The sequence below is a fragment of the Castor canadensis genome, chromosome X, assembly GCF_047511655.1.
Source record: "Castor canadensis chromosome X, mCasCan1.hap1v2, whole genome shotgun sequence".
NCBI lineage: Eukaryota > Metazoa > Chordata > Mammalia > Rodentia > Castoridae > Castor > Castor canadensis.
In genome coordinates, this window is record NC_133405.1 from 141632845 (window position 1) to 141654359 (window position 21515).

A 21515-nucleotide genomic window follows, 5' to 3' on the forward strand; every position below is an offset into this window, starting at 1 on the left:
TATCAATCTTGTTTATTTTTTCAAAGAACCAACTTTTGTTTCATTCATTCTTTGTATGGTTTTTTTTTGGTTTCTATTTCATTAATTTCAGCTCTTATTTTTATTATTTCTCTTCTTCTATTTGTTTTGGGATTTGCTTGTTCTTGTTTTTCTAGGAGTTTGAGATGTATCATGAGGTCATTGATTTGGGATCTTTCAGTCTTTTTAATATATGCACTCATGGCTATAAACTTTCCTCTCAGGACTGCCTTAGCTGTGTCCCATAGGTTCCAGTAGGTTGTGTTTTCATTTTCATTAACTTCCAGGAACTTTTAATTTCCTCTTTTATTTCATCGATGATCCGTTCTTCATTAAGTAATGAGTTATTTAGTTTCCAGCTGTTTGCATATTATTTGTCTTTACTTTTGTTGTTGAGTTCTACTTTTACTGCATTGTGATCAGATGGTATGCATGGTATAATTTCGGTTTTTTATGTTTGCTGAGACTTGCTTTGTGCCGTAGGATATGATCTATTTTGGAGAAGGTTCAGTGGGCTGCTGAGAAGAATGTATATTGTGTAGAAGTTGAATGAAATGTTCTGTAGACATCAACTAGGTCCATTTGATCTATTGTTTATTTTAGATCTAGGATTTCTTTATTGATTTTTCGTTTGGATGACCTATCTATTGATGATAATGGGGTGTTAAAGTCTCCCACAACCACTGTGTTGGCGTTTATATATGCTTTTAGGTCTTTCATGGTATGTTTGATGAAATTGGGTGTGTTGACATTGGGTGCATACAGGTTGATAATTACTATTTCCTTTTGGTCTATTTCCCCTTTTATTAGTATGGAATGTCCTTTATCTTGTTTGATCAATGTTGGTTTGAAGTCTTCTTTGTCAGAGATAAGTATTGCTACTCCTGCCTGTTTTGGGGGGGCCATTGTCTTGGTAAATCTTCTTCCAGCCTTTCATCCTAAGCCTATGCTTATTTCTGTTGATGAGATGGGTCTCCTGTAAGCAACAAATTGTTGGGGCTTCCTTTTTAATCCAATTCGTCAATTGGTACCTTTTGATGGGTGAATTAAATCCATTAACAATAAACGTTAGTACTGATAGGTATGTGGTGATTCCTGTCATTTAGTTTTCTTAGTTGATTGAAGGTTTGATTGTGTGTAACTAAGTTGAGGTTACACTCTACTGTCTTGCTTTTTCTTTTCCTGTGGTTTGGTGCTGCCTGTCTTTTCATAGTTAAGTTGGGTTTCACTTTTATGTGCAGAATCCCTTGCAGAATCTTCTGTAGTGGTGGTTTTGTGGTCACATATTGTTTTAGTTTCTGCTTATCATGGAAGACTTTTAGTGCTCCATCTATTTTGAATGATAGTTTTGCTGGGTAGAGTATCCTGGGGTTGAAGTTATTTTCATTCAGTGCCGGGAAGATCTCACCTTATGCCCTTCTTGCTTTTAATGTTTCTGTTGAGAAGTCTGCTGTGATTTTCATGGGTTTAACTTTGTATGTTTGTTGTTTTTTCTTTCTTACAGCGTTCAATATTTTTTCCTTAGTTTCTGAACTTGTTGTTTTAATGATGATATGTCGTGGGGTGGTTCTATTTTGATCTGGTCTGTTTGGTGTCCTGGAGGCCTCTTGCATCTGTATGGGAATATCTTTCTCTAGATTTGGGAAATTTTCCGTTATTATTTCGTTAGATATATTACGCATTCCCTTCGCTTGCACCTCTTCTTCTTTGATGCCCATGATTCTCATGTTTGGTCTTTTGATGGAGTCGGTGAGTTCTTGCATTTTCTTTTCACAGGTCTTGAGTTGTTTAATTAATAGTTCTTCAGGTTTTCCTTTAATTACCATTTCATCTTCAAGTTCTGAGATTTGTCTTCTGTTTGTTCCATTCTGCTGGATTGGCCTTCCGTTTTGTTTTGCAGTTCTGTTTTGTTCTTTTTTCTGAGGTTTTCCATATCCTGGGTGGTTTCCTCTTTAATGTTGTCAGTTTTTGTCCTGAGTTCATTTATCTGTTTATTCATCGTGTTCTCTGTTTCACTTTGGTGTTTATACAGTGCTTCTGTGGTTTCCTTTATTTCTTGTTTTCTTTTTCAAATTCTCTATTTTTGTTGTCTTGGAATTTCCTGAGTGTCTCCTGTACATTTTGGTTGACCCTATCCAGTATCATCTCTATAAAATTCTCATTGAGTACCTGTAGTATGTTTTTTTTAAATTATTCTTGTGGGCTTCATTGTGTCCTTTGGCATAGTTTATCTTTATTTTGCTGGAGTCTGGTTCTGAGTATCTGTTTTCTTCATTCCCCTCTGGTTCCTGTACTGATTTTTTGCTGTGTGGAAACTGGTTTCCTTGTTTTTTCTGTCTTCCTGTCATTGTCTTTGGTGTTGTTACTGTCCCTGTACTGTGTGCAATTAAGTATTTTCTAGCTTTCAGTAATATCAATGGTAATATTTAGAATCGAAGTGTGAGCTAGATGGAAAGCAAGAAGTTAAAGAAATGGGAAAAACAAATACACAGACTGGAAGGAGAAAACAGAACAAGGTTTAGACAAGAAGGTTTCAAAGGTATAAACAGGGAGCTTTAGTGTACTAATCGACAGTAAGCTGAATAGGCATTAGAGAGAGGATTGAAAATCAAAAATAAAAAAAATAAAGAATAAAAATAAAAAATAAATGAAAGAAAAATCTACATAGGAAAATATATTAAAATAAAATGAAAAAATAGAAAACTTAAAAAAAACAAAAGACCAAAAAACCTCTAAGTTCAAATGCAGTTCAAATTCAGTCTTAATAATTTTGGTGTCCGTCTCAGTCTCCAGTCCTGGAGTTGGTGCCTCCGATGTTGTTCTGTAGTTGTCTCGTCAAAGGGGACGCATAAAGTAGAAGAAAAGTACACACACATGCACAAAAAAAACCCCACCAAGTGTCCCAAGTTCAAATGCAATACAGTTTCAGTAGTAAGTTTTTCAGCTTGCAGGTGTAATTCAGTTGTTCTCTAATCAAAGGTGGGGAGACAAAGAAAAAAGAACGGTATCTGAGGCTGTGGCTTGCCTGCCTACTGCTGTCAGTCTGCTGTAGCTGGCGGCGTTATTTATGCAGATCTCAGGGGTGAGCTTAGCACTCACCTGGCCCTGCAGGCTTTGTTTACTCAGAGTTCTCCTGTGCACGGGCCTCTGCTACAAGCTTTCCCCTTTAGAAGCACACTGGGAAAGGTGACACTGCTCTTGCTTTCTCAGGCCTGCATGTTTATTTACAGTTCACTGGGAAGTGGGTCTTCCCCCCTCTCCTGTGGAGTTTTCCTCCCTCCTCCACTCTCACAAGCTTTCCTGCTCCTGGTTGCTGGGTACACGCCCCCACTCCTGCCAGAGGCTCTCCGGCCTTCCCAGCTTGTTTATTTACAGTCCCAGGAAGGATTCCCTTCCCCCAATCTTCGGTGCTCAGTGTGCCCCACCCTCTTTCCCATGTGTCTTTATTGCTGTTATTGCTTATTACTCAGTTTCTCTTTTTTCCCCAGGTGGAGGTCAGTCTGTCCAGGGGGCTATGCTGCTCTGGCCCAGGCTTGTCTGTGGGAGTACCGCAGTACCGCGAAGCTCACCTGGTCTGCGTCTTCCCAAGCCGTCCTGGTGCCCCGCCCCCTTTTTTATTTTAATTAATTAATTTTTTTTATTATTCTTATGTGCATACAATGCTTGGGTCATTTCTTCCCCTTGCTCACACCCCCTCCCTTACCACCCACTCTGCCCCCTCCCTCTCCCTGCCACTTCCTCGATTCCTGGCAGAAACTAATTTGCCCTTATATCTAACTTTGTTGAAGAGAGAGTGTAAGCAATAATTGGAAAGAACATGGATTTTTTGCTAGTTCAGATAAGGATAGCTGTACAGGGAGTTGACTCACGTTAATTTCCTGTGCATGTGTGTTACCTTCTAGGTAAATTCTTTTTGATCTAACCTTTTCTCTAGTTCCTGGTCCCCTTCTGTTGGCCTCAGTTGCTTTTAAGACATCTGCTTTAGTTTCTCTGCATTGAGGGCAACAAATGCTAACTAATTTTTTAGGTGTCAGTAAGCTCTATTCTTAATAGCAGTGTTTGACAAATTTTGTTTACTTTTTAATTCAACCATTTTTTTTTTTTGATACAGTTTTCCTTATTTTACTAGGTACAAAAGTTGTCGAAGAATGAAGTACTTATGGTGAACATTGGATCCTTGTCTACAGGAGGCAGGGTTAGTGCAGTCAAGGCTGATTTGGGTAAAATAGTTCTCACTAACCCTGTGTGCACTGAAGTAGGAGAAAAAATTGCCCTAAGCAGACGAGTTGAGAAACACTGGCGGTAAGTTTATCAGTTTTGCCAACTGTCTAAAAGAAAACTATTTTTATGTGTGACATAGTTTTTGATTGTCTAAACTCAACTTTTCCTTGAATTTAGTAGTCTTCCATTTTTAATGTCAGGTATATATTTAGTGAGTATTAAGTCTATGTACATTGCTGTTCAACCATTAACCCCATAACTCTTGAGAATTCAAAAATCTTTAAAAAATGAAAATCTGCTCATTAGATAATAACTTCATTCTCCTTACAGTCAACCATTTTCCTTTCTTGTTTCCTCCCTTCCTCCATTCATTCCTGTACGTTAATTTGAACTCAGGGCCTTGTGTTTGCTAGGCAGGCATGCTACCATTTCAGCTACTTTCCTACTCCCTTGCATTTTCTATGTATGAAGTTTATTACACTAATTATGTTTACTTCAAGAAGTAAAGTACAAAATATTTTTTTGCTACAAATGTTTCCATATAAGTACCTCTCCCAAGAATGTCTTTTATTCTTTAGATATATATGCAGGAGTGGAATTGTATTGTTTCATGATTCCAGTTTTAATTTTTTGAAGAACTACTTGCTGTTGTGTATCCATTTTGATTTGTCTCAATGTATTTTCTAATTTTTGTTTGATTTCTTATTTGAGTAATTGTCAAAGGTTTGTGGATTTTGTAGACTTTCTAGTTGCCCTTCTGTTGATTTCTGTTTTCTTCACATTATAATCAGAAGTATAAATGGAAATTGTATGATTTCAGTCATTTAAAATATATTACTTGATTTGTGATTCTACGAACGTTTCATAGTAGAGAATGTTTTGGTGGCACTGGGGTTTGAACTCAGGGCTTCATGCTTGCTTCAGAGGTGCTCTTTCAGTTGGGCCACTCCTCCATCCCTGGAGAATGTTTTGTAGGTACTTGTAAAAAATGTACAACTGCTGTTCATTAGAGTATTTTGATAGAATTTTTTAAATCTAGTTGGTGTCTGATGTTCAGATCTTTTGTTTCATTATGGATTTTGTTTTCTTACTGTTTTATTGATTACAAAAGTTAACATTTAGGTCTCTTGTTGTAGAGGAATTTATTACTGTTATTTTATGTCGCTGTTTCCATCACATACTTAAGAGCTGTATGTTCAGTGTATATTATGTTTGTAATGTTACATGTTCCTGGTAAATTGGCATTACACAAAATTCATTGTCTCGGAGAAATTTTTGTATTAAAGTCTATTTTGTCTGATAGTTGAATAGTTATTGTGCTGTCTTTGACTACTATTTTCAGTAAATACATTTTTCTATGCTTTTTTTTTTTTTGTGGTACTGGAGTTTGAACTCAGGGCCTTGCATTTGCTAGATGGGTGCTCTACAGCCACTCTGTACCCTTGTTTTGTGGTTTTTTTTTTTTTTTGAGATAGGGTTTCCTGAACTATTTGCTTGAGGCTGGCTTCAAACTGCAATCTTCCTGATCTGTGCCTCTTAAATAACTAGAATTATAGGAGAGAGCCATCAGCACCTACTTCTATCCTTTCATTTTTGATCTCTGTGTTTACATCTAAATTGAGTATCATAAAGTGTATAATTGTTTTCTGTTTTAAGTTTGTTCAGATAATTGTTTTCATTGGGGAATTTAATGCATTGATAGTTAAATCAAGTACTTATATGAAGGCCCTTTCTGTTGCCATTTTGTCATTCTGTATGAGGTATATTATAACTGTTTTTCTCCTTATTTCTTCTTTTACTGTCTTGTTTACCTGATTTTGTTCGTAGATATACTTTGATGTCTTCATCTTCCCTTTTGTGTATATTTTATAAATAACATAGAATGTGATATAATACCTGTGTAACTAAAAGTAGGTATTAAATTTGACACTTTAAAATTTAAATAGTAAGTGTTATATGTAAGCACTTTAAAATTATAAAAACCTATTTTAGAGTGAAAACTTCAAGGGAATGCTGATGTGGCTTGGTGTATGGCGTTTGTGTATCATTTGTGAGGCCCAGAGTTTAAATCTCCAACATTGCAAAAAAAAAAAAGAAAAAGGAAGGTCAATGTCAAATAAAACTTCTTTCACAAAAACTACTCTTTCACTTTTCCCACCCATTATGTTACTGATATATTTTTTTAACATAGATTTATAATTATAATTTATAGTTTTGTTTACAAAAAAATTAAAAGTAGGATTTTAATGATCCTGAATATACTATCTTTTCTATTTCCTGTGCATTTACTTTTTCTTTTGTTTTTGTTTTTGTTTCTGTTTTTGTTTTGTCTTGAGATGCTAGGGTTTGAATCCAGGATCCCTCGTACATGCCCTGTAGGCAATCAAACTACTACTTAGCTACATTCTTAGCACTTGGTTTTTTTCTTTTTTTCTTTTTTAAGGAGATGGGGTGTTTATATGTTACCCAGGTTGCCTTTGAACTTGAGTTCCTCGTACCTCACCTCCTTCTGAAGGAGTCCTTTTTTAGCATTTCTCCAGGCAGGCCTACTGATATCGAAACTCCTGTCAGCTTTCATTTATCTGTGAAAATCTTAATTTCTCCTTCATTTTTGCAAGACAGTTTATCAAATAATGAACTCTGTTTCCTTTTCCCCCTGCACCCTTTTTCAGTACTTTAAATATTTCACTGTTCTGCCTTCTGGTTCCTCCTGAAAGAACCAGAAGAACCAAAAGGCAGCAGAGGATCCATTTTATATATGAATCATATTTCTTTTGCTGCTTTAAGAATTTTTCTCTAGTTCCATAATTTGAACAGTAATTATGCGTCTTAACATTGGTTTCTGAGTTTTTTGTGTTTTTAATTCTTTGAGCTTTTTTATATGTGTATATATATATGTATGTATACATATATACATATATATATACATATATACATATATACATATATATGTATACATTCAAATAAGTACCTATTCCTTTTTCTGTCTTTTCCTCAGTAATTCCAATAATTCATGTTGTACAGTTTGATGTATTAAAAGTTCTTTAGGCATTATTCATTTGTCTTTGTGTTTTCCTTTCTTTGTTCCTTGATAATTTCAAATGACTTATCTTTAAGTTTGCTGGTTCTGTCTAGTCAGGCTTTCCATAAGGCCTTATAGTAAAAATTTCAACTCAGCCAGTATATTTTTATCTCCAGAATATCTTTTATGTATATATAACTATATATGCAGAATGTATATACATTAATTTGTATATGTAACTATATAATATACAATTATAACATAAAACATTGTATTTAATATAAAATTACAATGTGTGATTATATTGTAATTGTATACATTATATGTAATACATAATTCTGTGTGTATAGTGTGTTATATTATTTCTGTCTCGATATTATTTTGCTCATTATTGATAATACTGTTTTGTTTTATTTTTAATTTTTGGTTACATGATCTCCTTTAATCTTAGAGCACTCTTACGAGAATTCTTTTATATTCTCTGAGTCCTGTGTTTCTGGAAATTTATTTTTGGTTTGCTTTGGTTTCTGGAAATTTATTCTATTTATATAAGTGGATTTTATTTCTCTGTTTATTTTTATGCTTGCAGTTTTTGTTATAAGGAGAAGCTGCTTCTGCTAGTCATTACAAGTCTGGCTTTGTGCAAAGAATTTCAGTAATTAAGCATGCATGACATGACTTCATTTCTTTTATTATTCATATGTGCATACAAGGCTTGGTTCATTCATTTTCAGTATCCTTGTTTTTTTTTAAGTTTTATTGTTTTATTATTCATATGTGCATACAAGGCTTGGTTCATTTCTCCCCCCTGCCCCCACCCCCTCCCTTACCACCCACTCCGCCCCCTCCCTCTCCCCCCCCCAAAACCCAGCAGAAACTATTTTGCTCTTATTTCTAATTTTGTTGTAGACAGAGTATAAGCAATAATAGGAAGGAACAAGGGTTTTTGCTGGTTGAGATAAGGATAGCTATACAGGGCATTGACTCACATTGATTTCCTGTGCGTGGGTGTTACCTTCTAGGTTAATTCTTTTTGATCTAACCTTTTCTCTAGTACCTGGTCCCCTTTTCCTATTGGCCTCAGTTGCTTTAAGTTATCTGCTTTAGTTTCTCTGCGTTAAGGGCAACAAATGCTAGCTAGTTTTTTAGGTGTCTTACCTATCCTCACCCCTCCCTTGTGTGCTCTCGCTTTTATCATGTGCTCATAGTCCAGTCCCCTTGTTGTGTTTGCCCTTGATCTAATGTCCACATATGAGGCAGAACATACGATTTTTGGTTTTTTGAGCCAGGCTAACCTCACTCAGAATGATGTTCTCCAATTCCATCCATTTACAAGCAAATGATAACATTTTGTTGTTCTTCATGGCTGCATAAAATTCCATTGTGTATAGATACCACATTTTCTTGATCCATTCGTCAGTAGTTGGGCATCTTGGCTGTTTCCATAACTTTGCTATTGCGAATAGTGCTGCATGTATGATGTTCTTAAGCCAGAAGTCTTTGACTCTAGCCACAGGATCTCTGTAGCTCTCATGTTTGCAGTTGTGCCACTGCCTTTAGTAGCCTTCAGTGTGATATCTGAACTCTGCCATAGCTCTTGTCAGAGCACTAAGTCAAACAATGCAGAAATTAGTGCTTTGGGCATTACCCAGCCAATCCAAAATTTTGAAAATGAATTCACACTCTTGTATCTCAAGAGAGGTTGAGGATTGCTTGACTTCCATTGTATACCTCACACCTAGGAAGTGGTGGAGATCCCTCTCCAGGAAAGGTAAAGAAAATGCCACGATATTCCTACCATTTTGAGTGGGGTTTTTTTCCTTACTTGGGCACTTGGTAGGTTGCTATAGATTTTTGAAGTTCATAAATTTCCCACAAAGCTACTTTAGTTGGTTTACTGTTGGTTATTTGATATTTCTGAAGAGGGAACAAAGTCTGAGATACTTTTAACTTTTCCAATTTGCTGACTTCTCCTCCCTCATAAGCTTTAGAATTGTATCTTTTATCTGTTGTTAGTTTTGTTTTGTTTTGCTAAATGACCCACACAGCCTAGACTAGAGCAGATTTTGAAGGTCTCTCTCCCTTTAAGAATAACCTGAGACTGCCAGAGTGGTTCAAGTTGTAAGTGCCTTCTTACCAAGTGTGAAATTTTGAGTTCCAATCCCAAATGCCATTCAAAAAATAAAAAAGGTAATCTTTGTCCTAGGATTCCATTTCTATCACTCACTTCCCATGTGCCCTAAAGACTAATCTGGTTGTGGAAAGTAATGATCTTCTATTTCTTTACTTACTTTATTTTCCTTTGAAACTATTATATCTTCCGGGGTATTCTCAAAGTGAGGAAAGCACTTCACATTTTTCAAGCAGAAAGGAATGGATTAAAATTTTAAAATTAGGTTAGAGTATTTTGTGGATGGCATGATTCTTTAAATCTAGTTGGCATGTTCTTACTTATTCTGTGTAGGTACACATAATGTTTTAGAAGAATATGATTATATGAATTGCAGCAGCTTTTTTTTTTTTTTTTTTATATTTGTTTTGCAAAGGATTACAGGGCCTTAGGAATATTAGGCAAGAGCTCTATCTCTCCAGCTCATTTGCTTTTCTTATTTATGCTGGACAGAATGCGTGTATAAAGCTGTAGCAATCTAAGGAGGTAATAGGGGCTTTTATTTTAGGAGAGCATATTTGAATTTAAAATTGGGCAAATAAAACCAATTATGTCATGATTATTTGTCAGTGCTAATGAGATGGATTTAAAATTTATGACTTCTTCTATTTTCATTTTTCAGTTTAATTGGTTGGGGCCAGATAAGAAGAGGAGTCACCATCAAGCCAACAGTAGATGATGAATGAAGAATCACATTTAATAATACATCTGGATGAAGCCAGAATTTCTCTTAGGAACACTAGGAATATATTTTTAAAGCAAAACTAGAGAATTTTACAGCTCATTACATTAGTAGAAGCTGTCAGTCAGATCATTCTCATTTTTGTTAGGAAAATTTAATGTCTACTATTTAAATAGTATGGCCTCTAGTAAATACCAAGTTTGATGTGTTGATGGATTTAATCTTCATTTTAGCAGACATGATTATTGCTAAAAATTTTCATGATTTACCAAATAGCTTTGAAATGAAAATGGATGTTAAAACCAGCTTTTGCTGTATTGCACATATAACTGAACTTGCATGAAATAAAATTTTTCTTCTTGTTTTTTCATGCTTTGTTTTTGAACATTGCCAGACTTGCAGGACTACTGTACCAGTAGAACTTGAGGCTCCATTTTGCCTCATATTTTGTGGTGTTTTATCTTTAAGATGAAAAGCATTACTTGGTTTAAATAATACTGTATTTTGAGCATGAGAGCTCATTTACATGAACAAACTTTTTGGGAACTTTGCTTATTCTGTTCTTCGGAAGTTCAATATAATTCTATTACCCTTTTTCTGAGTGTCCTGCACTTGCATCTCATTGATGAATTCTAAAGTCCAACAGTCTTCCCTATTGCAGACATTTTTACACCGTAAGCTTCTAAATAAGTAAGGATGTTTTCAGGCCTTATTTTACATTTTATCTTAAAATGTAGTGCTATTATATAATTGATAGATTTTTTTTTAATACTAAGATTTTCTTGTATCAATTAAAGGTATTTTTGTCTCTTCTTACAGTTATTTGGATTATTAAGAGTTGAAACAATAGACATAGAAGGCAAAAAGCAATAGTTACAGAAGTTAAAGCTATAGAAGACTGATAAATAAGCAACATTACAATTATATTTATTTTTTTTAGTCTGCAAATATTGCTTGATTATGGATTCACAATTGACTTATTTGGTAATACGACATAGATTTAAAGTATTAGATGAATATTTTGAAATATTGATTACATTATGAAAATAATCTATTAACATTAACAGTGAAGGCTTTTGGGGGTCTTAGGGATCACATATTTCTTTAATGTTACCAAACAATTATGCATGTAATTTTAATAGGAGTTCATAAATATCCTATTAAGGATACATATAATTAATCGTTTCATAATGTATTCATACAGAAAAGAACACATTTTATAGTATAAATGCAGTTGTTCCTTTCTTTTTTACAAAAGAATTCCAGCAATCCTATCTGTTCCTGAAAGCACTACTACTGTTATTAAGTATATTGAGAATTTACCTTATTCTTGTCACTCTTGTCTTACTGATGTATAGTACTTTGTCCAAAAAACCCAATGAACTAGGGATCATTATTTTTGTTTTATCTTGATGAAACTTAGGCCCAAATTGTAGGAAATTTTTCCTACTCTTACAACTAGTAGGTAACAGAACTGGAGTTGAAGAGCTGCCTTACTTTCTCAGGACTTTGAGGGGTTTTTTTTCTTGTTTATTTATTTGCATGTGCTATATTGTTTGGTTCATTTCTTCACCCTTCCCCCCTCCCTCATTCTTTCCCCCCACACCCCACTCTTACCCTCCTCCCCTCCACAGTTTCAGGCAGGTCCCATTTGCCCTTATCACTGATTTTGTTGAAGAAAGGACATATGCATAATAAGAAAGACAAAGTGTTTTGGTAGTTGAGTTAAGGATAGTTGTACAGAAAGATTCCTACTTTTGCTTTCATGTACCCATATGTTACAACCCATGTTGCTTTAACTCTAACTGATCTTTGCCTTGGTTCCTGATCCCCTGTTCTTGATAACCTGTCCTTTAAGCTTTCTGTATTAGTTCTGATGGAGCAGGCACATCAAACGCGTTCATGTTTTGGGTTTCCTACCTATTCCTATATCTCCTGTATGTGCTCTTCCCTTGTCATGTGATGCAAGGCCAGCAGCATTGCTGCATTTGCCCTAGATCTAAAGTCCGCTTATGAGGGAGAACATATGATTTTTGGTTTTCTGGGCCTGGCTGACCTCATTCTGAATGATGTTCTCCAGTTCTGTCCATTTACCTCAAGTGATAAGATTTCATTTTTCTTCATGGCTGAATAAGATTCCTTTGTGTACAAGTACCACATTTTTTGATTCATTCACAAGCAGTGTGGCATTTTGGCTGTTTCCATAACTTGGCTATTGTGAATAGTGTTGCAATAAACATGGGTATGCAGATGCCTCTGGAGTAACCTGTGTTGCATTTCTTTGGGTATATCCCCAGGTGTGGGATAGTTGGATCATATGGCAGTTCTATGTTTAGATTTTTAGTAAGTCTCCAAATTTTTTTCCAGAGTGGTTGCACCAGCTTGCATTCCCACCAGCAGTGGAGTAGGGTTCATTTTATTCCACATCCTTGCCAGCACTTAGGGGTGGTGTTTTGGATGATGGCTATTCTAATAGGGGTGAGGTGGAATCTTAGTGTGGTTTTGATTTGCATTTTCAGGACTTCGAGTTCTTGAGAGCAATGTTTTATATGACCTAGACGGTTAAAGGTTTGTACTTTTTTCTTTGCATGACTTATTGATAGCTCCTCTATATAAAGGAAAATCATTCTTGTTTCTTTCCTTCCCCTCCCAACCCCCACCCGCTCAGACTGGCCTTAAACTCAGATTCTCCTGCCTTAGCCTCCCAAGTGCTGGGATAATAGATGTGTGCCATGATACCAACTGGAAATGGTGAAAATAGTGTTTTGAAAGATACCTTGTGTTTGTCTTTGGTGCCTCATTTCCGGTATAGCTAAAAGCAGTGTTTAAAGTTCAGCTGTATACCACTTAGAAATGACCCTAAGATAGTTTAATCAGCGTGACTGTGATTTCATGTAGTAGTGAAAAATAAGTAATAGATAAAAGGTACTGATATTTATTTGGCTTCCTAGCATGCAATGTATTTTACCAAAAGAGCCCTATGTATTTTGTTTGGGTTTTATATGTTACAAACATAAAAATCTAAAATGATACAGATTTCATATCTGGTAAGGGTAAGAGTGAAGTTGAAAAATAACACTTACTAGCCACACTCACACTGGAGTTGAAAACTAAAAAATGCATATTTTAATACATGCATTTTTTTATGCTGAATGTGCCTAAGATCTATTTAACAGTTGTATTCTTTTACAGACTAAACTTGCGGTTTGTACAGACATTAATTGAATATTCTTAAATTATCCAACAGAGAGGGATAGAAATATTTTCTTCCTATAAAAAATGTATGTTTGTGAATGTAATACAGTCTACATACAAAATTTGATGTACAGTTGTCTTTTGGTATCCCTACGGACTTGGTTTCAAAATGCGTACACATTTAACATACATGTTCCAGAATTTGTGAATGGTTAAATTTCATGTGATAATATGGCATATACTATTTACATATAGCCTGTTTGCATTTCCCTTTACTCTCTGTCTCCTTCACATACTGCCCCCTCCTTGTGTTTTTTGTTTTTTTGAGTCGGAGTCTCATGATACAGTCCAGTCTGGCCAGGAAGCTACAGTGCAGCCAGGCTAGCTTAGAAACTGAGATCCCCTTTTTTCCACTTTCAGAAAACTGGGATTATAGGCATTTTTTACCATGTCTGGTCTACCATGCATATTTTGTTTTGACATTCAGTACTGGAGTTGAACTCAGAGCCTTATACTTGGTACATTTGTGTTTTCCTTGTAGACCCACATGCCCACCCTTTTTGCTTTAGTATTTTTCTGATAGTGTTGTTTTTACCCCTAACCAGATCAAACTACCATAGTCCTACCTCATCTCCCACATAGCTGGGATCACAAGTGTTTGCCACTATACCTCCTTTGTTCTTTGAAATAGGCTCTTGTTGACTTTTTTTCCCAGGCTTCTGTCAAACCATACTCTTCACCATCTCTGCCAACAGGGTAGCTAGAATTATACCTAGAGGCTACTGACTAGATAATTAAAAAAACTTTTTTTCAGTCTTATGATTGGTTTAGTTTGGATACAGAAAATACAGAGAGGGCTAAGTACATTAATTGGAGGAAAAGGATCAGGAGTAATGTTTGTAAGTTAAATGATTATAGTGATTAAACTTAGGTTAAATTTCTGCTTTAAGAATTTTTTTCAGGTGATTGTTTTTTAAATGCAATTAATTATTTGCTGTTACCTAGCATTTTATTGCTGGAATAACAGCAGTATTACTGCCTTTTTGGAATTTGTTAGCATTTTTTGAGGGATGCTAAACTGTCTTAGTCTTGTTTGAATATGAGGGTTATGCTGACTTTGTAGACTAGGTAGAGGAGCTGTCAACAATTTGAATAAGTTTATTTGCAGTTAGCATTATTTCCTGCTTAACCTATTTAGAAGAATTCATGAGTGAAGGCATCTGAACCTTGTGGTTTTGAAGGGTTCTCCTCCTTTTTGTTCTTTAATGAGTGTGTGTATATTTGTGTGTATGCACACTCTACCTTGCCCTCTTGTGGAAATGGTTTGAGTTTAACGTCTTTCAAAAATGTGCCTATTTCTTGTAAGTTGTGAATTGTGGTAGTTGTTTATGATATTCTTTCATTCTACCTTTGATATCAGATTGTAGTGATGTAACCTGTTTCACTGTTGGTATTAGTAATTTGTATCTTTAATTTTTTTTTAGTGCTTCATTCCTTTTATTGCTTAATAATGTGTCTTGTTATAGTTATGCCACATTGTTTGATTCATTTATCATTTTGTGGACGTGTGGGTTGATTTTCCTTGTAAGTTACTGTCAGTAATTCTTGCTATATTTATATACATATCTGAGTGGATTGGTATTTTAATATCTTGAATAGGTATGCAGAAGTGGAAATCCTTAGACATACGGTTATTATATATAGTCATTTCAGGAACTGCCAGACTATGTAATTCTGCTGTATCATTTTATACTCCAGCAGTTTATGAAAATATTGATTTCTCTTTATCCTTTCTTATATTTTTTTGATCTGATGTTTGTGATACACCTTTGGTTCTAGTTTTCCTTTTCTTAATTAGCAATAATATCAAGTATTTTTAATATGCCTGTTGATCATGGGTATGTCTTTGGGAACTAGATTTCTTTCACATTGTTTTTAAATTGTTTTAATGAATTGTCATATTTCAAATGTATGATTTGCAAATATTTTCTTCCACTCTAAAGGATGATTTCACTTTATTTTTTATTTTTAAATTTTACTACTGAGTTATCTTACATTAATATGAGGAAATTTCATTGTGATAATTCTGTTCATGCATACAGTTTCACCTCTAATATATTTACATTCCTTTTTTTCCTCTACCCACCTTTTTCAAACAGTGTTGGATGGGGTTCACTTTGTTTTCTTCATATGTACATATGTTGCATACTTGAATAGCTTTTACCCTTGAATACTCTTTGCCCCTCTCCCTTCCTGGTGGCCTTTCTCCACAGTCTTCTAAATGCATTCATGTCCCATTATTATTATTATTATTAATACTAGCCTTCATAATTTTAGGTCGAGATTCCACAAATAAGGAGAAACATACTATATTTGTCCTTTTGAACTTGGCTTACCTTGCTCAGCATAATGATCTATTTCATCCAGTTTTCTCAAATGATATAATTCATCTTTTTTTTTTAAACTGAGTATTACTCTGTGTGTGTGTGTTTGTGTATTTATTGGTTTTTGTTCACCTTACCTGTTTTTCAAGTTTGACTTTTGTGAAGAGAGCTGTAATAAACATGGGTTGCAAGTGTCTTTTTTATATTACTTTAACTCTTTCAGATATATACTCATGAGTGGTATGGTGGGTCATAAGGTAAGTCTACTTTTAGTTTTTTGAGGACTTTCCATTCTGGTTTCCATAGGAGTCACACCATTTTATATATAAGTATATATATATTTCCACCAAACTGTGTCTGATGTTTTTCCCGCTTCCCCCATCCCCGTTAGCATTTGTTTTTCATTATCTTGATGAATGCCAATCTGATGGGTTAAGATACAGAATGTTTAGTGTAGTTTTGATTTATATTTCCTTTGTCGCTAAGGAATTTGATCATTGTTTTGTGTATTTATTAGCCATTTGTTCTGAGAACTGTCTATTCAGGTTGTTTGCTAGGTTATTGATTGAATTATTTATTCTTTTGCTATTTATAGTTCTTCAACTCTTTATGTGTTAGTAGATACTAATCCCTTATGTGTTGAGTAGCTGGTGAAAATTTTCTCCCATTCTGTGTTTCTGGATTCTGGTAACTTTGTTTATTAAAGATGTCATTTTCTTTATATTTTTTTGGTGGCGCTGGGGTTTGAACTTGGGGTCTCACACTTGTGAGACTGGGGCTCTTACTGCTTGAGCCAATTTGCTACGCCTGTGGTAAGTTTCTTTTGATGTGCAGAAACTTTGAAACTTTCCCATTTGTCATTTGTTGGTCTTATTTCCTGCACAACTGGAGTCCTGTTCAGAAAATAATTACCTAGACCTATATGTGTGTGTGTGTTTATGTTTTACCTCAAAATGAGGGCTTCATACATGGTAGGTTAGCACTCTTATCAATGTACTACACTTACGCTTCATCTTAGCTGTTTTTAATTGTACTGAACAGTTTTAAATATTAATGATAATTGTGTCGCCATTTTTTCAGCTTCTATTTCCACATCTCATTTTTTGTCACACAACAAACTTAAGAAAAATAAATTTTTTTGGTGGTCCTAGAGTTTGAACTCAGGACCTTGAGCTTGCTAGGATGGTGCTCTCTACCATCTGAGCCACAACTCTAGTTTAAAATATGATTTTAGATACTTTAAACCTTGTTGAACATTATTAGTTTGGGTTTTTTTTCCTCTCCTTATTTTATCATTTTTATATTTTATCATTTTTATATTTATTTAATATGTGCTTCCTCCCCATTTCAGAGCAGAACTTGTTCAGCTCTCTTCTCCGAGTATGTTGAAGAGAAAACATCAGAGACAGTAAGAAAAGACGTAATTTTTGCTAGTTCGGGATAAAGATAACAGTTTCCTAGCATTGCTTCCATACACATTGGTTTGTCTCTGTCACACATGTTTGCTGCTTCCTGGTCCCCTTCCCATAGTGGGCTCTGCAAATTTAAGAGTGCTTTATTCACTCCTCAACAGGGAGTACATCAGCCACATTCAAGTTTAGGTTTCCTTCCCTTTTCCTCTTTTTCCCATGGGTGTATTCGCCTTAGTGTGTGACCCACATCTAATAATGTTACTGCATTTGTTTTAGGTCTGTAATCCTTATATGAGGGAGAACATGTGATTGTGGCCTTCTGAGCCTGACTAACTTCACTTAAGATGATGCTTTGAATTTCCATCCATTTACTTGCAAATGACAAAATTTCATTCTTTTTGGCTGAGTAAAATTCAGTTGTGTATAAATACTACATTTTCTTCATCCATTTGTCAGTTGTGGGGTGTCTTGGCTGTTTCCAATAGCTTATCTAATATAAATAGTGCTGAAATAATCATGGGCTTTTGTAATAACTTGCATCCCATTCCTTCAGGTATATCCTGAGGAGTGGTATTGGTGGATCATATGACAGATCAATATTCAGTTTTTAAAGAAGCCACCATACTTTTTTCTAAAGTGGTTATAGTAGCTCACCAGCAGTATATGAATGTTCCTTTTTCCCTGCATTCTTGCCAGCATTTGTTGTTGGTGTTCTTGTTGATAGCCGCTCTAATCCGTAAGGTAGAATCTCAGTGTGGTTTCGATTTGCATTTCCTTATGACCAGGGATGGTAAGCATTTTTTCATATGTTTTTTTGACCATCTGGATTTCTTCTTTAGAAAAAGTTTTGTTAAGTTCAGTTGCCCACAACTTTATTGGTTCATTAATTTAAGGGGAGTTTAATTTTTTGAGCTGTCTGTATATTCTGGTTATCAGTATAGATAACCAGATCTGTACTGATCTGATTGTATCAGTACAGATACAATCAGATGTATAAATAGCAGATATTTTTTCCCACACTGTAAATGGTCTCTTTAATTTAGAGACCACTTCTTTTGTTGTGCAGAAACTTTTTAATTTCATGTTGTCCCATTTTCCATCCTTTTTCTTAGTTGCTGGGCTGTTGGAGTTCTAGTGAGGATGTGTTTGTTTATACCTATTGTTTCCAGGGCATTCCCTACTCTTTTCTGTGGTAATTTCAGAGTTTTGCATCTGCTATTAAGGTCCTTAATGCACTTTGAGTTCATACTAGTGCAGGGATGGATCTAGTTTCAGTTTTCTGCAGGCAGATTGCCACTTTTCCCAGTAGCATTTGTTCAAGAAGCTATCTTTTCTCCATTGTATGTTTTTGGCATCTTTGTACAAAATAAGGTGAGCATAGCTGTGTGGATTCATATCCAGGTCCTCAGTTCTGTTCCACTGGTCTTCATATCTGTTTTACTGCCAGTACCATGCTGTTTTTATTGCTAGACTCTGTTGTATAGTTTGAAGTTGGTTATTGAGATACCTCCATCATTGCTCTGTTAGCTCAATACTGCCTTGGCTATTCATGCATGATCTTTTGTGTCTCCAAATTAACTTTAGGGTAGATTTTTCAGTCTCTATGATGAATGTCATTGGAATTTTGATGGTAATTGCGTTGAACATGCAGATTGCTTTTGGTAGTATAACCATTTTTCTATGTTGGGTCTGCCACTCCATAAGCATAGAAGATCTTTCCATCTTTTGTAGTCTTCCTTGCTCTCTTTCTTCAGTGGTGTGTAATTCTCCTTGTAGAGGCTATTTACATCCTTTGTTTCGTTTACTGAATGTGTTTGATTTTTTATTTTTTTGAGGCTAGTGTAAATGGAATTCTTTTCCTGTGTTCTTCCTTAAGTTTGTTTGTTGGTGATGTGTAGAAAGGTTATACTGATTTTTGTAAGTTGAGTTTGTATCCTGGTACATTGCTGAAGCTGTGTATGGTGTCTAGGAGGTTTTGGGTGGAATATTTTGGGTCTTTTGAGTTATAGGATTATGTCATCTGCAAATAGAGATATTTTGACTGTTTCCTTACCTATTTGTATTTCTTTTATTTCTTCTTCTTGTCTTATTACTGTGGCTAGGATTTCCAGGACTGTGTTGAATAGGAATGGGGAAAAGTGGTCATTGTCTTGTTCCTGACTTCAGGGTAAATGGTTTCAGTTTTTCCCCATTAAGTATGAGGTATATGTTTGTCATGTGTAGTCTTTATAATATTGAAGTACATTCCTTCTATTCCTGCTTTTTGTAAAGCTTTGGTCATGAAGTAGTGTTTAATCTTTTTGCTACTGGGGTTTGAACACAGGGCTTCATGCTTGCTAGGCTCTACCACTTGAGCTACTCTTCCAGCCATTTTCTGTGTTGGGTATTTTTGGAATGGTTTTTACATATGTAAAATTAATGCTGTTGGAGGAGTTCTCACCAGTGACATTTTGTGTACTATTGTTCATGAATTTAGTCATTTAACCAATCTTTATTAGCTTTTTCCATGAAAGTACTTGAGACTACTAGTTCAGTTGGGTAAACCCTACACTTGCCTTGGTTTTGTTTTTTTTTTAAAGACTTCAGTGGATTCCTTAGGATTTTCTACATATACAGTCATGCCAACTTTCTTTATCATTTTATTTCTTTCAAATCTGAATGGCTCTTCTTTTTCGTTGCCTACTTTCTAGAATGTTTTTCTTTCAGGTTGCCTAGAACTTCTAGTACAATGCTGATAGAACTAATAAGAGTAAATAGCTTTTCCTTACTATTATGACAAAAGTATTTTACCATTAATAATAATAATATTGGGGTTATTTTTGTTCGTTTTGCATTGTTTTGTGTAGACGTTCTTTTCTATCTTGAGGAAGTTTGCTTTTATTTAACTTTTTTTGTGGTGCTGGTGTTTGAATTCAGGGCCTACATCTTGAAGCACCTTACCTTGAAATAGGGTCTCATGGAGTGTCTACCTAGGCTGGCTTTGAGCCTTGATCCTCTTGATCTCTGCCTCTTGAGCTAGGATTACAGCTATGATCCAGTGGCACCCAGTGTGCTTTTTTTCTTCATCATATATTTTGTTGAATGGGTGTTAGTTTTTGTCTTAAGTTTCTTCTGCTGTGTTCAGATGGTCATGTAGACAGGGTTTTGAAAAATGTTCTATTTGTAATAATGCTAGAAGTTCAGATTTAAGGCTCAGGACATTTGGTTCCTCATGAAATCTCTTCTTGGGTTACAGGTGGCACTCTTGATGTGTGTCACATGGTCTTTCGTTTGTGTAAGTGTCATCCTGATATCTCTTTGTTTAGATTTCTTCTTACAAGACTATTAGTTCAGTTGGGTAAAGGACCATCCTATTATCCTTTTTTGACTGAAGGTTGTTTTTAGTGATTAATTTCCTAACATGAGCATATACTAAGGTATTAGTTAGTAGGGCTTCAAAATATAAATTTAGGCTTGGAGATACACAGATATTACACAGATACTCAACCAACCTTTCATCCTACTTGGTCATGTTTAATTTTTTTTTTAATGTTTATTTATGTTGGCTAGTATTTTTAAGTTCCTTTTCATAGGGGTTGTATGTATCCTTCCTGTGATGTCTTTGTGGTTTTAGTATGGTCTCAAATGAGTAAGACGAGTTCTTTGACCTACATGCTGAAAGCTTGTGAAGGATTGGGTTTACATCTTTAAATGTGTCTGGTGAATTGATGAAGCCAAATATATATATTGTTAAAACAGATCTCCTAAACTCCTTGGAATTTCCTGAATAATATGAATGTCTTTTGCCATTGTCTGTCTATCTGTCCGTCCATCCATCCATGCATCTGTCTGTCTGTCTGTCTGTCTATCTATCTATCTGTCTATCTAAGCTATCTGATCTAATCTTTCTAACTACATATCTCTCTTTAGTGATACCTGGATTTGTATTTAGGCCTCACTCTACAAATTGAGCACCACCTGCATTTTTATCTTTAGTTTATTTTTAGATGTAGTTTCTTGCTTGTGCCAAGGCTGGCCTTGGACCATGACCTTCCTACCTGTATCTTCTTCCCTTGTAGCTGCAATTGCAAAAGTGAGTCACCACATGAAACTTATTTGTTGGGATGGGGTTTTTGGTAACTTTTTGCCTGTCCTTAAAACAGTATCCTCATGAACCCCATTTCCTGAGTTGCCATCTTTTACTGTTTTTAACAAGCCTCTTTCTGTCTCAGGTGAGTTTATAGTATTGAGATGACTGAGCCTCTGTGTAGTGTGAGGAATGGTCAGATCACCAGAAAAACCAAGTGATTAGAGAGTTGGAAAGTTAAATCCCATGCACTGACCTTTGGGATCTGGATTGAGTTCTATAAAAACTCTTTAATAGAATGAGACCTTGAGTATTTCCAGGTTATATAGACATTGACGTGTTTGG

At 35.2% G+C, this 21515-nt stretch overlaps 1 protein-coding gene across 1 annotated transcript in view; it reads left to right on the forward strand.

The window, feature by feature from the left end:
• The window catches only part of LOC141419518 (eukaryotic translation initiation factor 2 subunit 3-like), a 67518-nt gene that overhangs the window by 35522 nt on the left and 10481 nt on the right, over positions 1–21515 (forward strand). The window contains exon 13 of the mRNA XM_074062302.1: positions 4148–4320. Within this exon, the coding sequence (XP_073918403.1) occupies positions 4148–4320 (173 nt within the window). The remainder of the gene's footprint in view (positions 1–4147; positions 4321–21515) is intronic.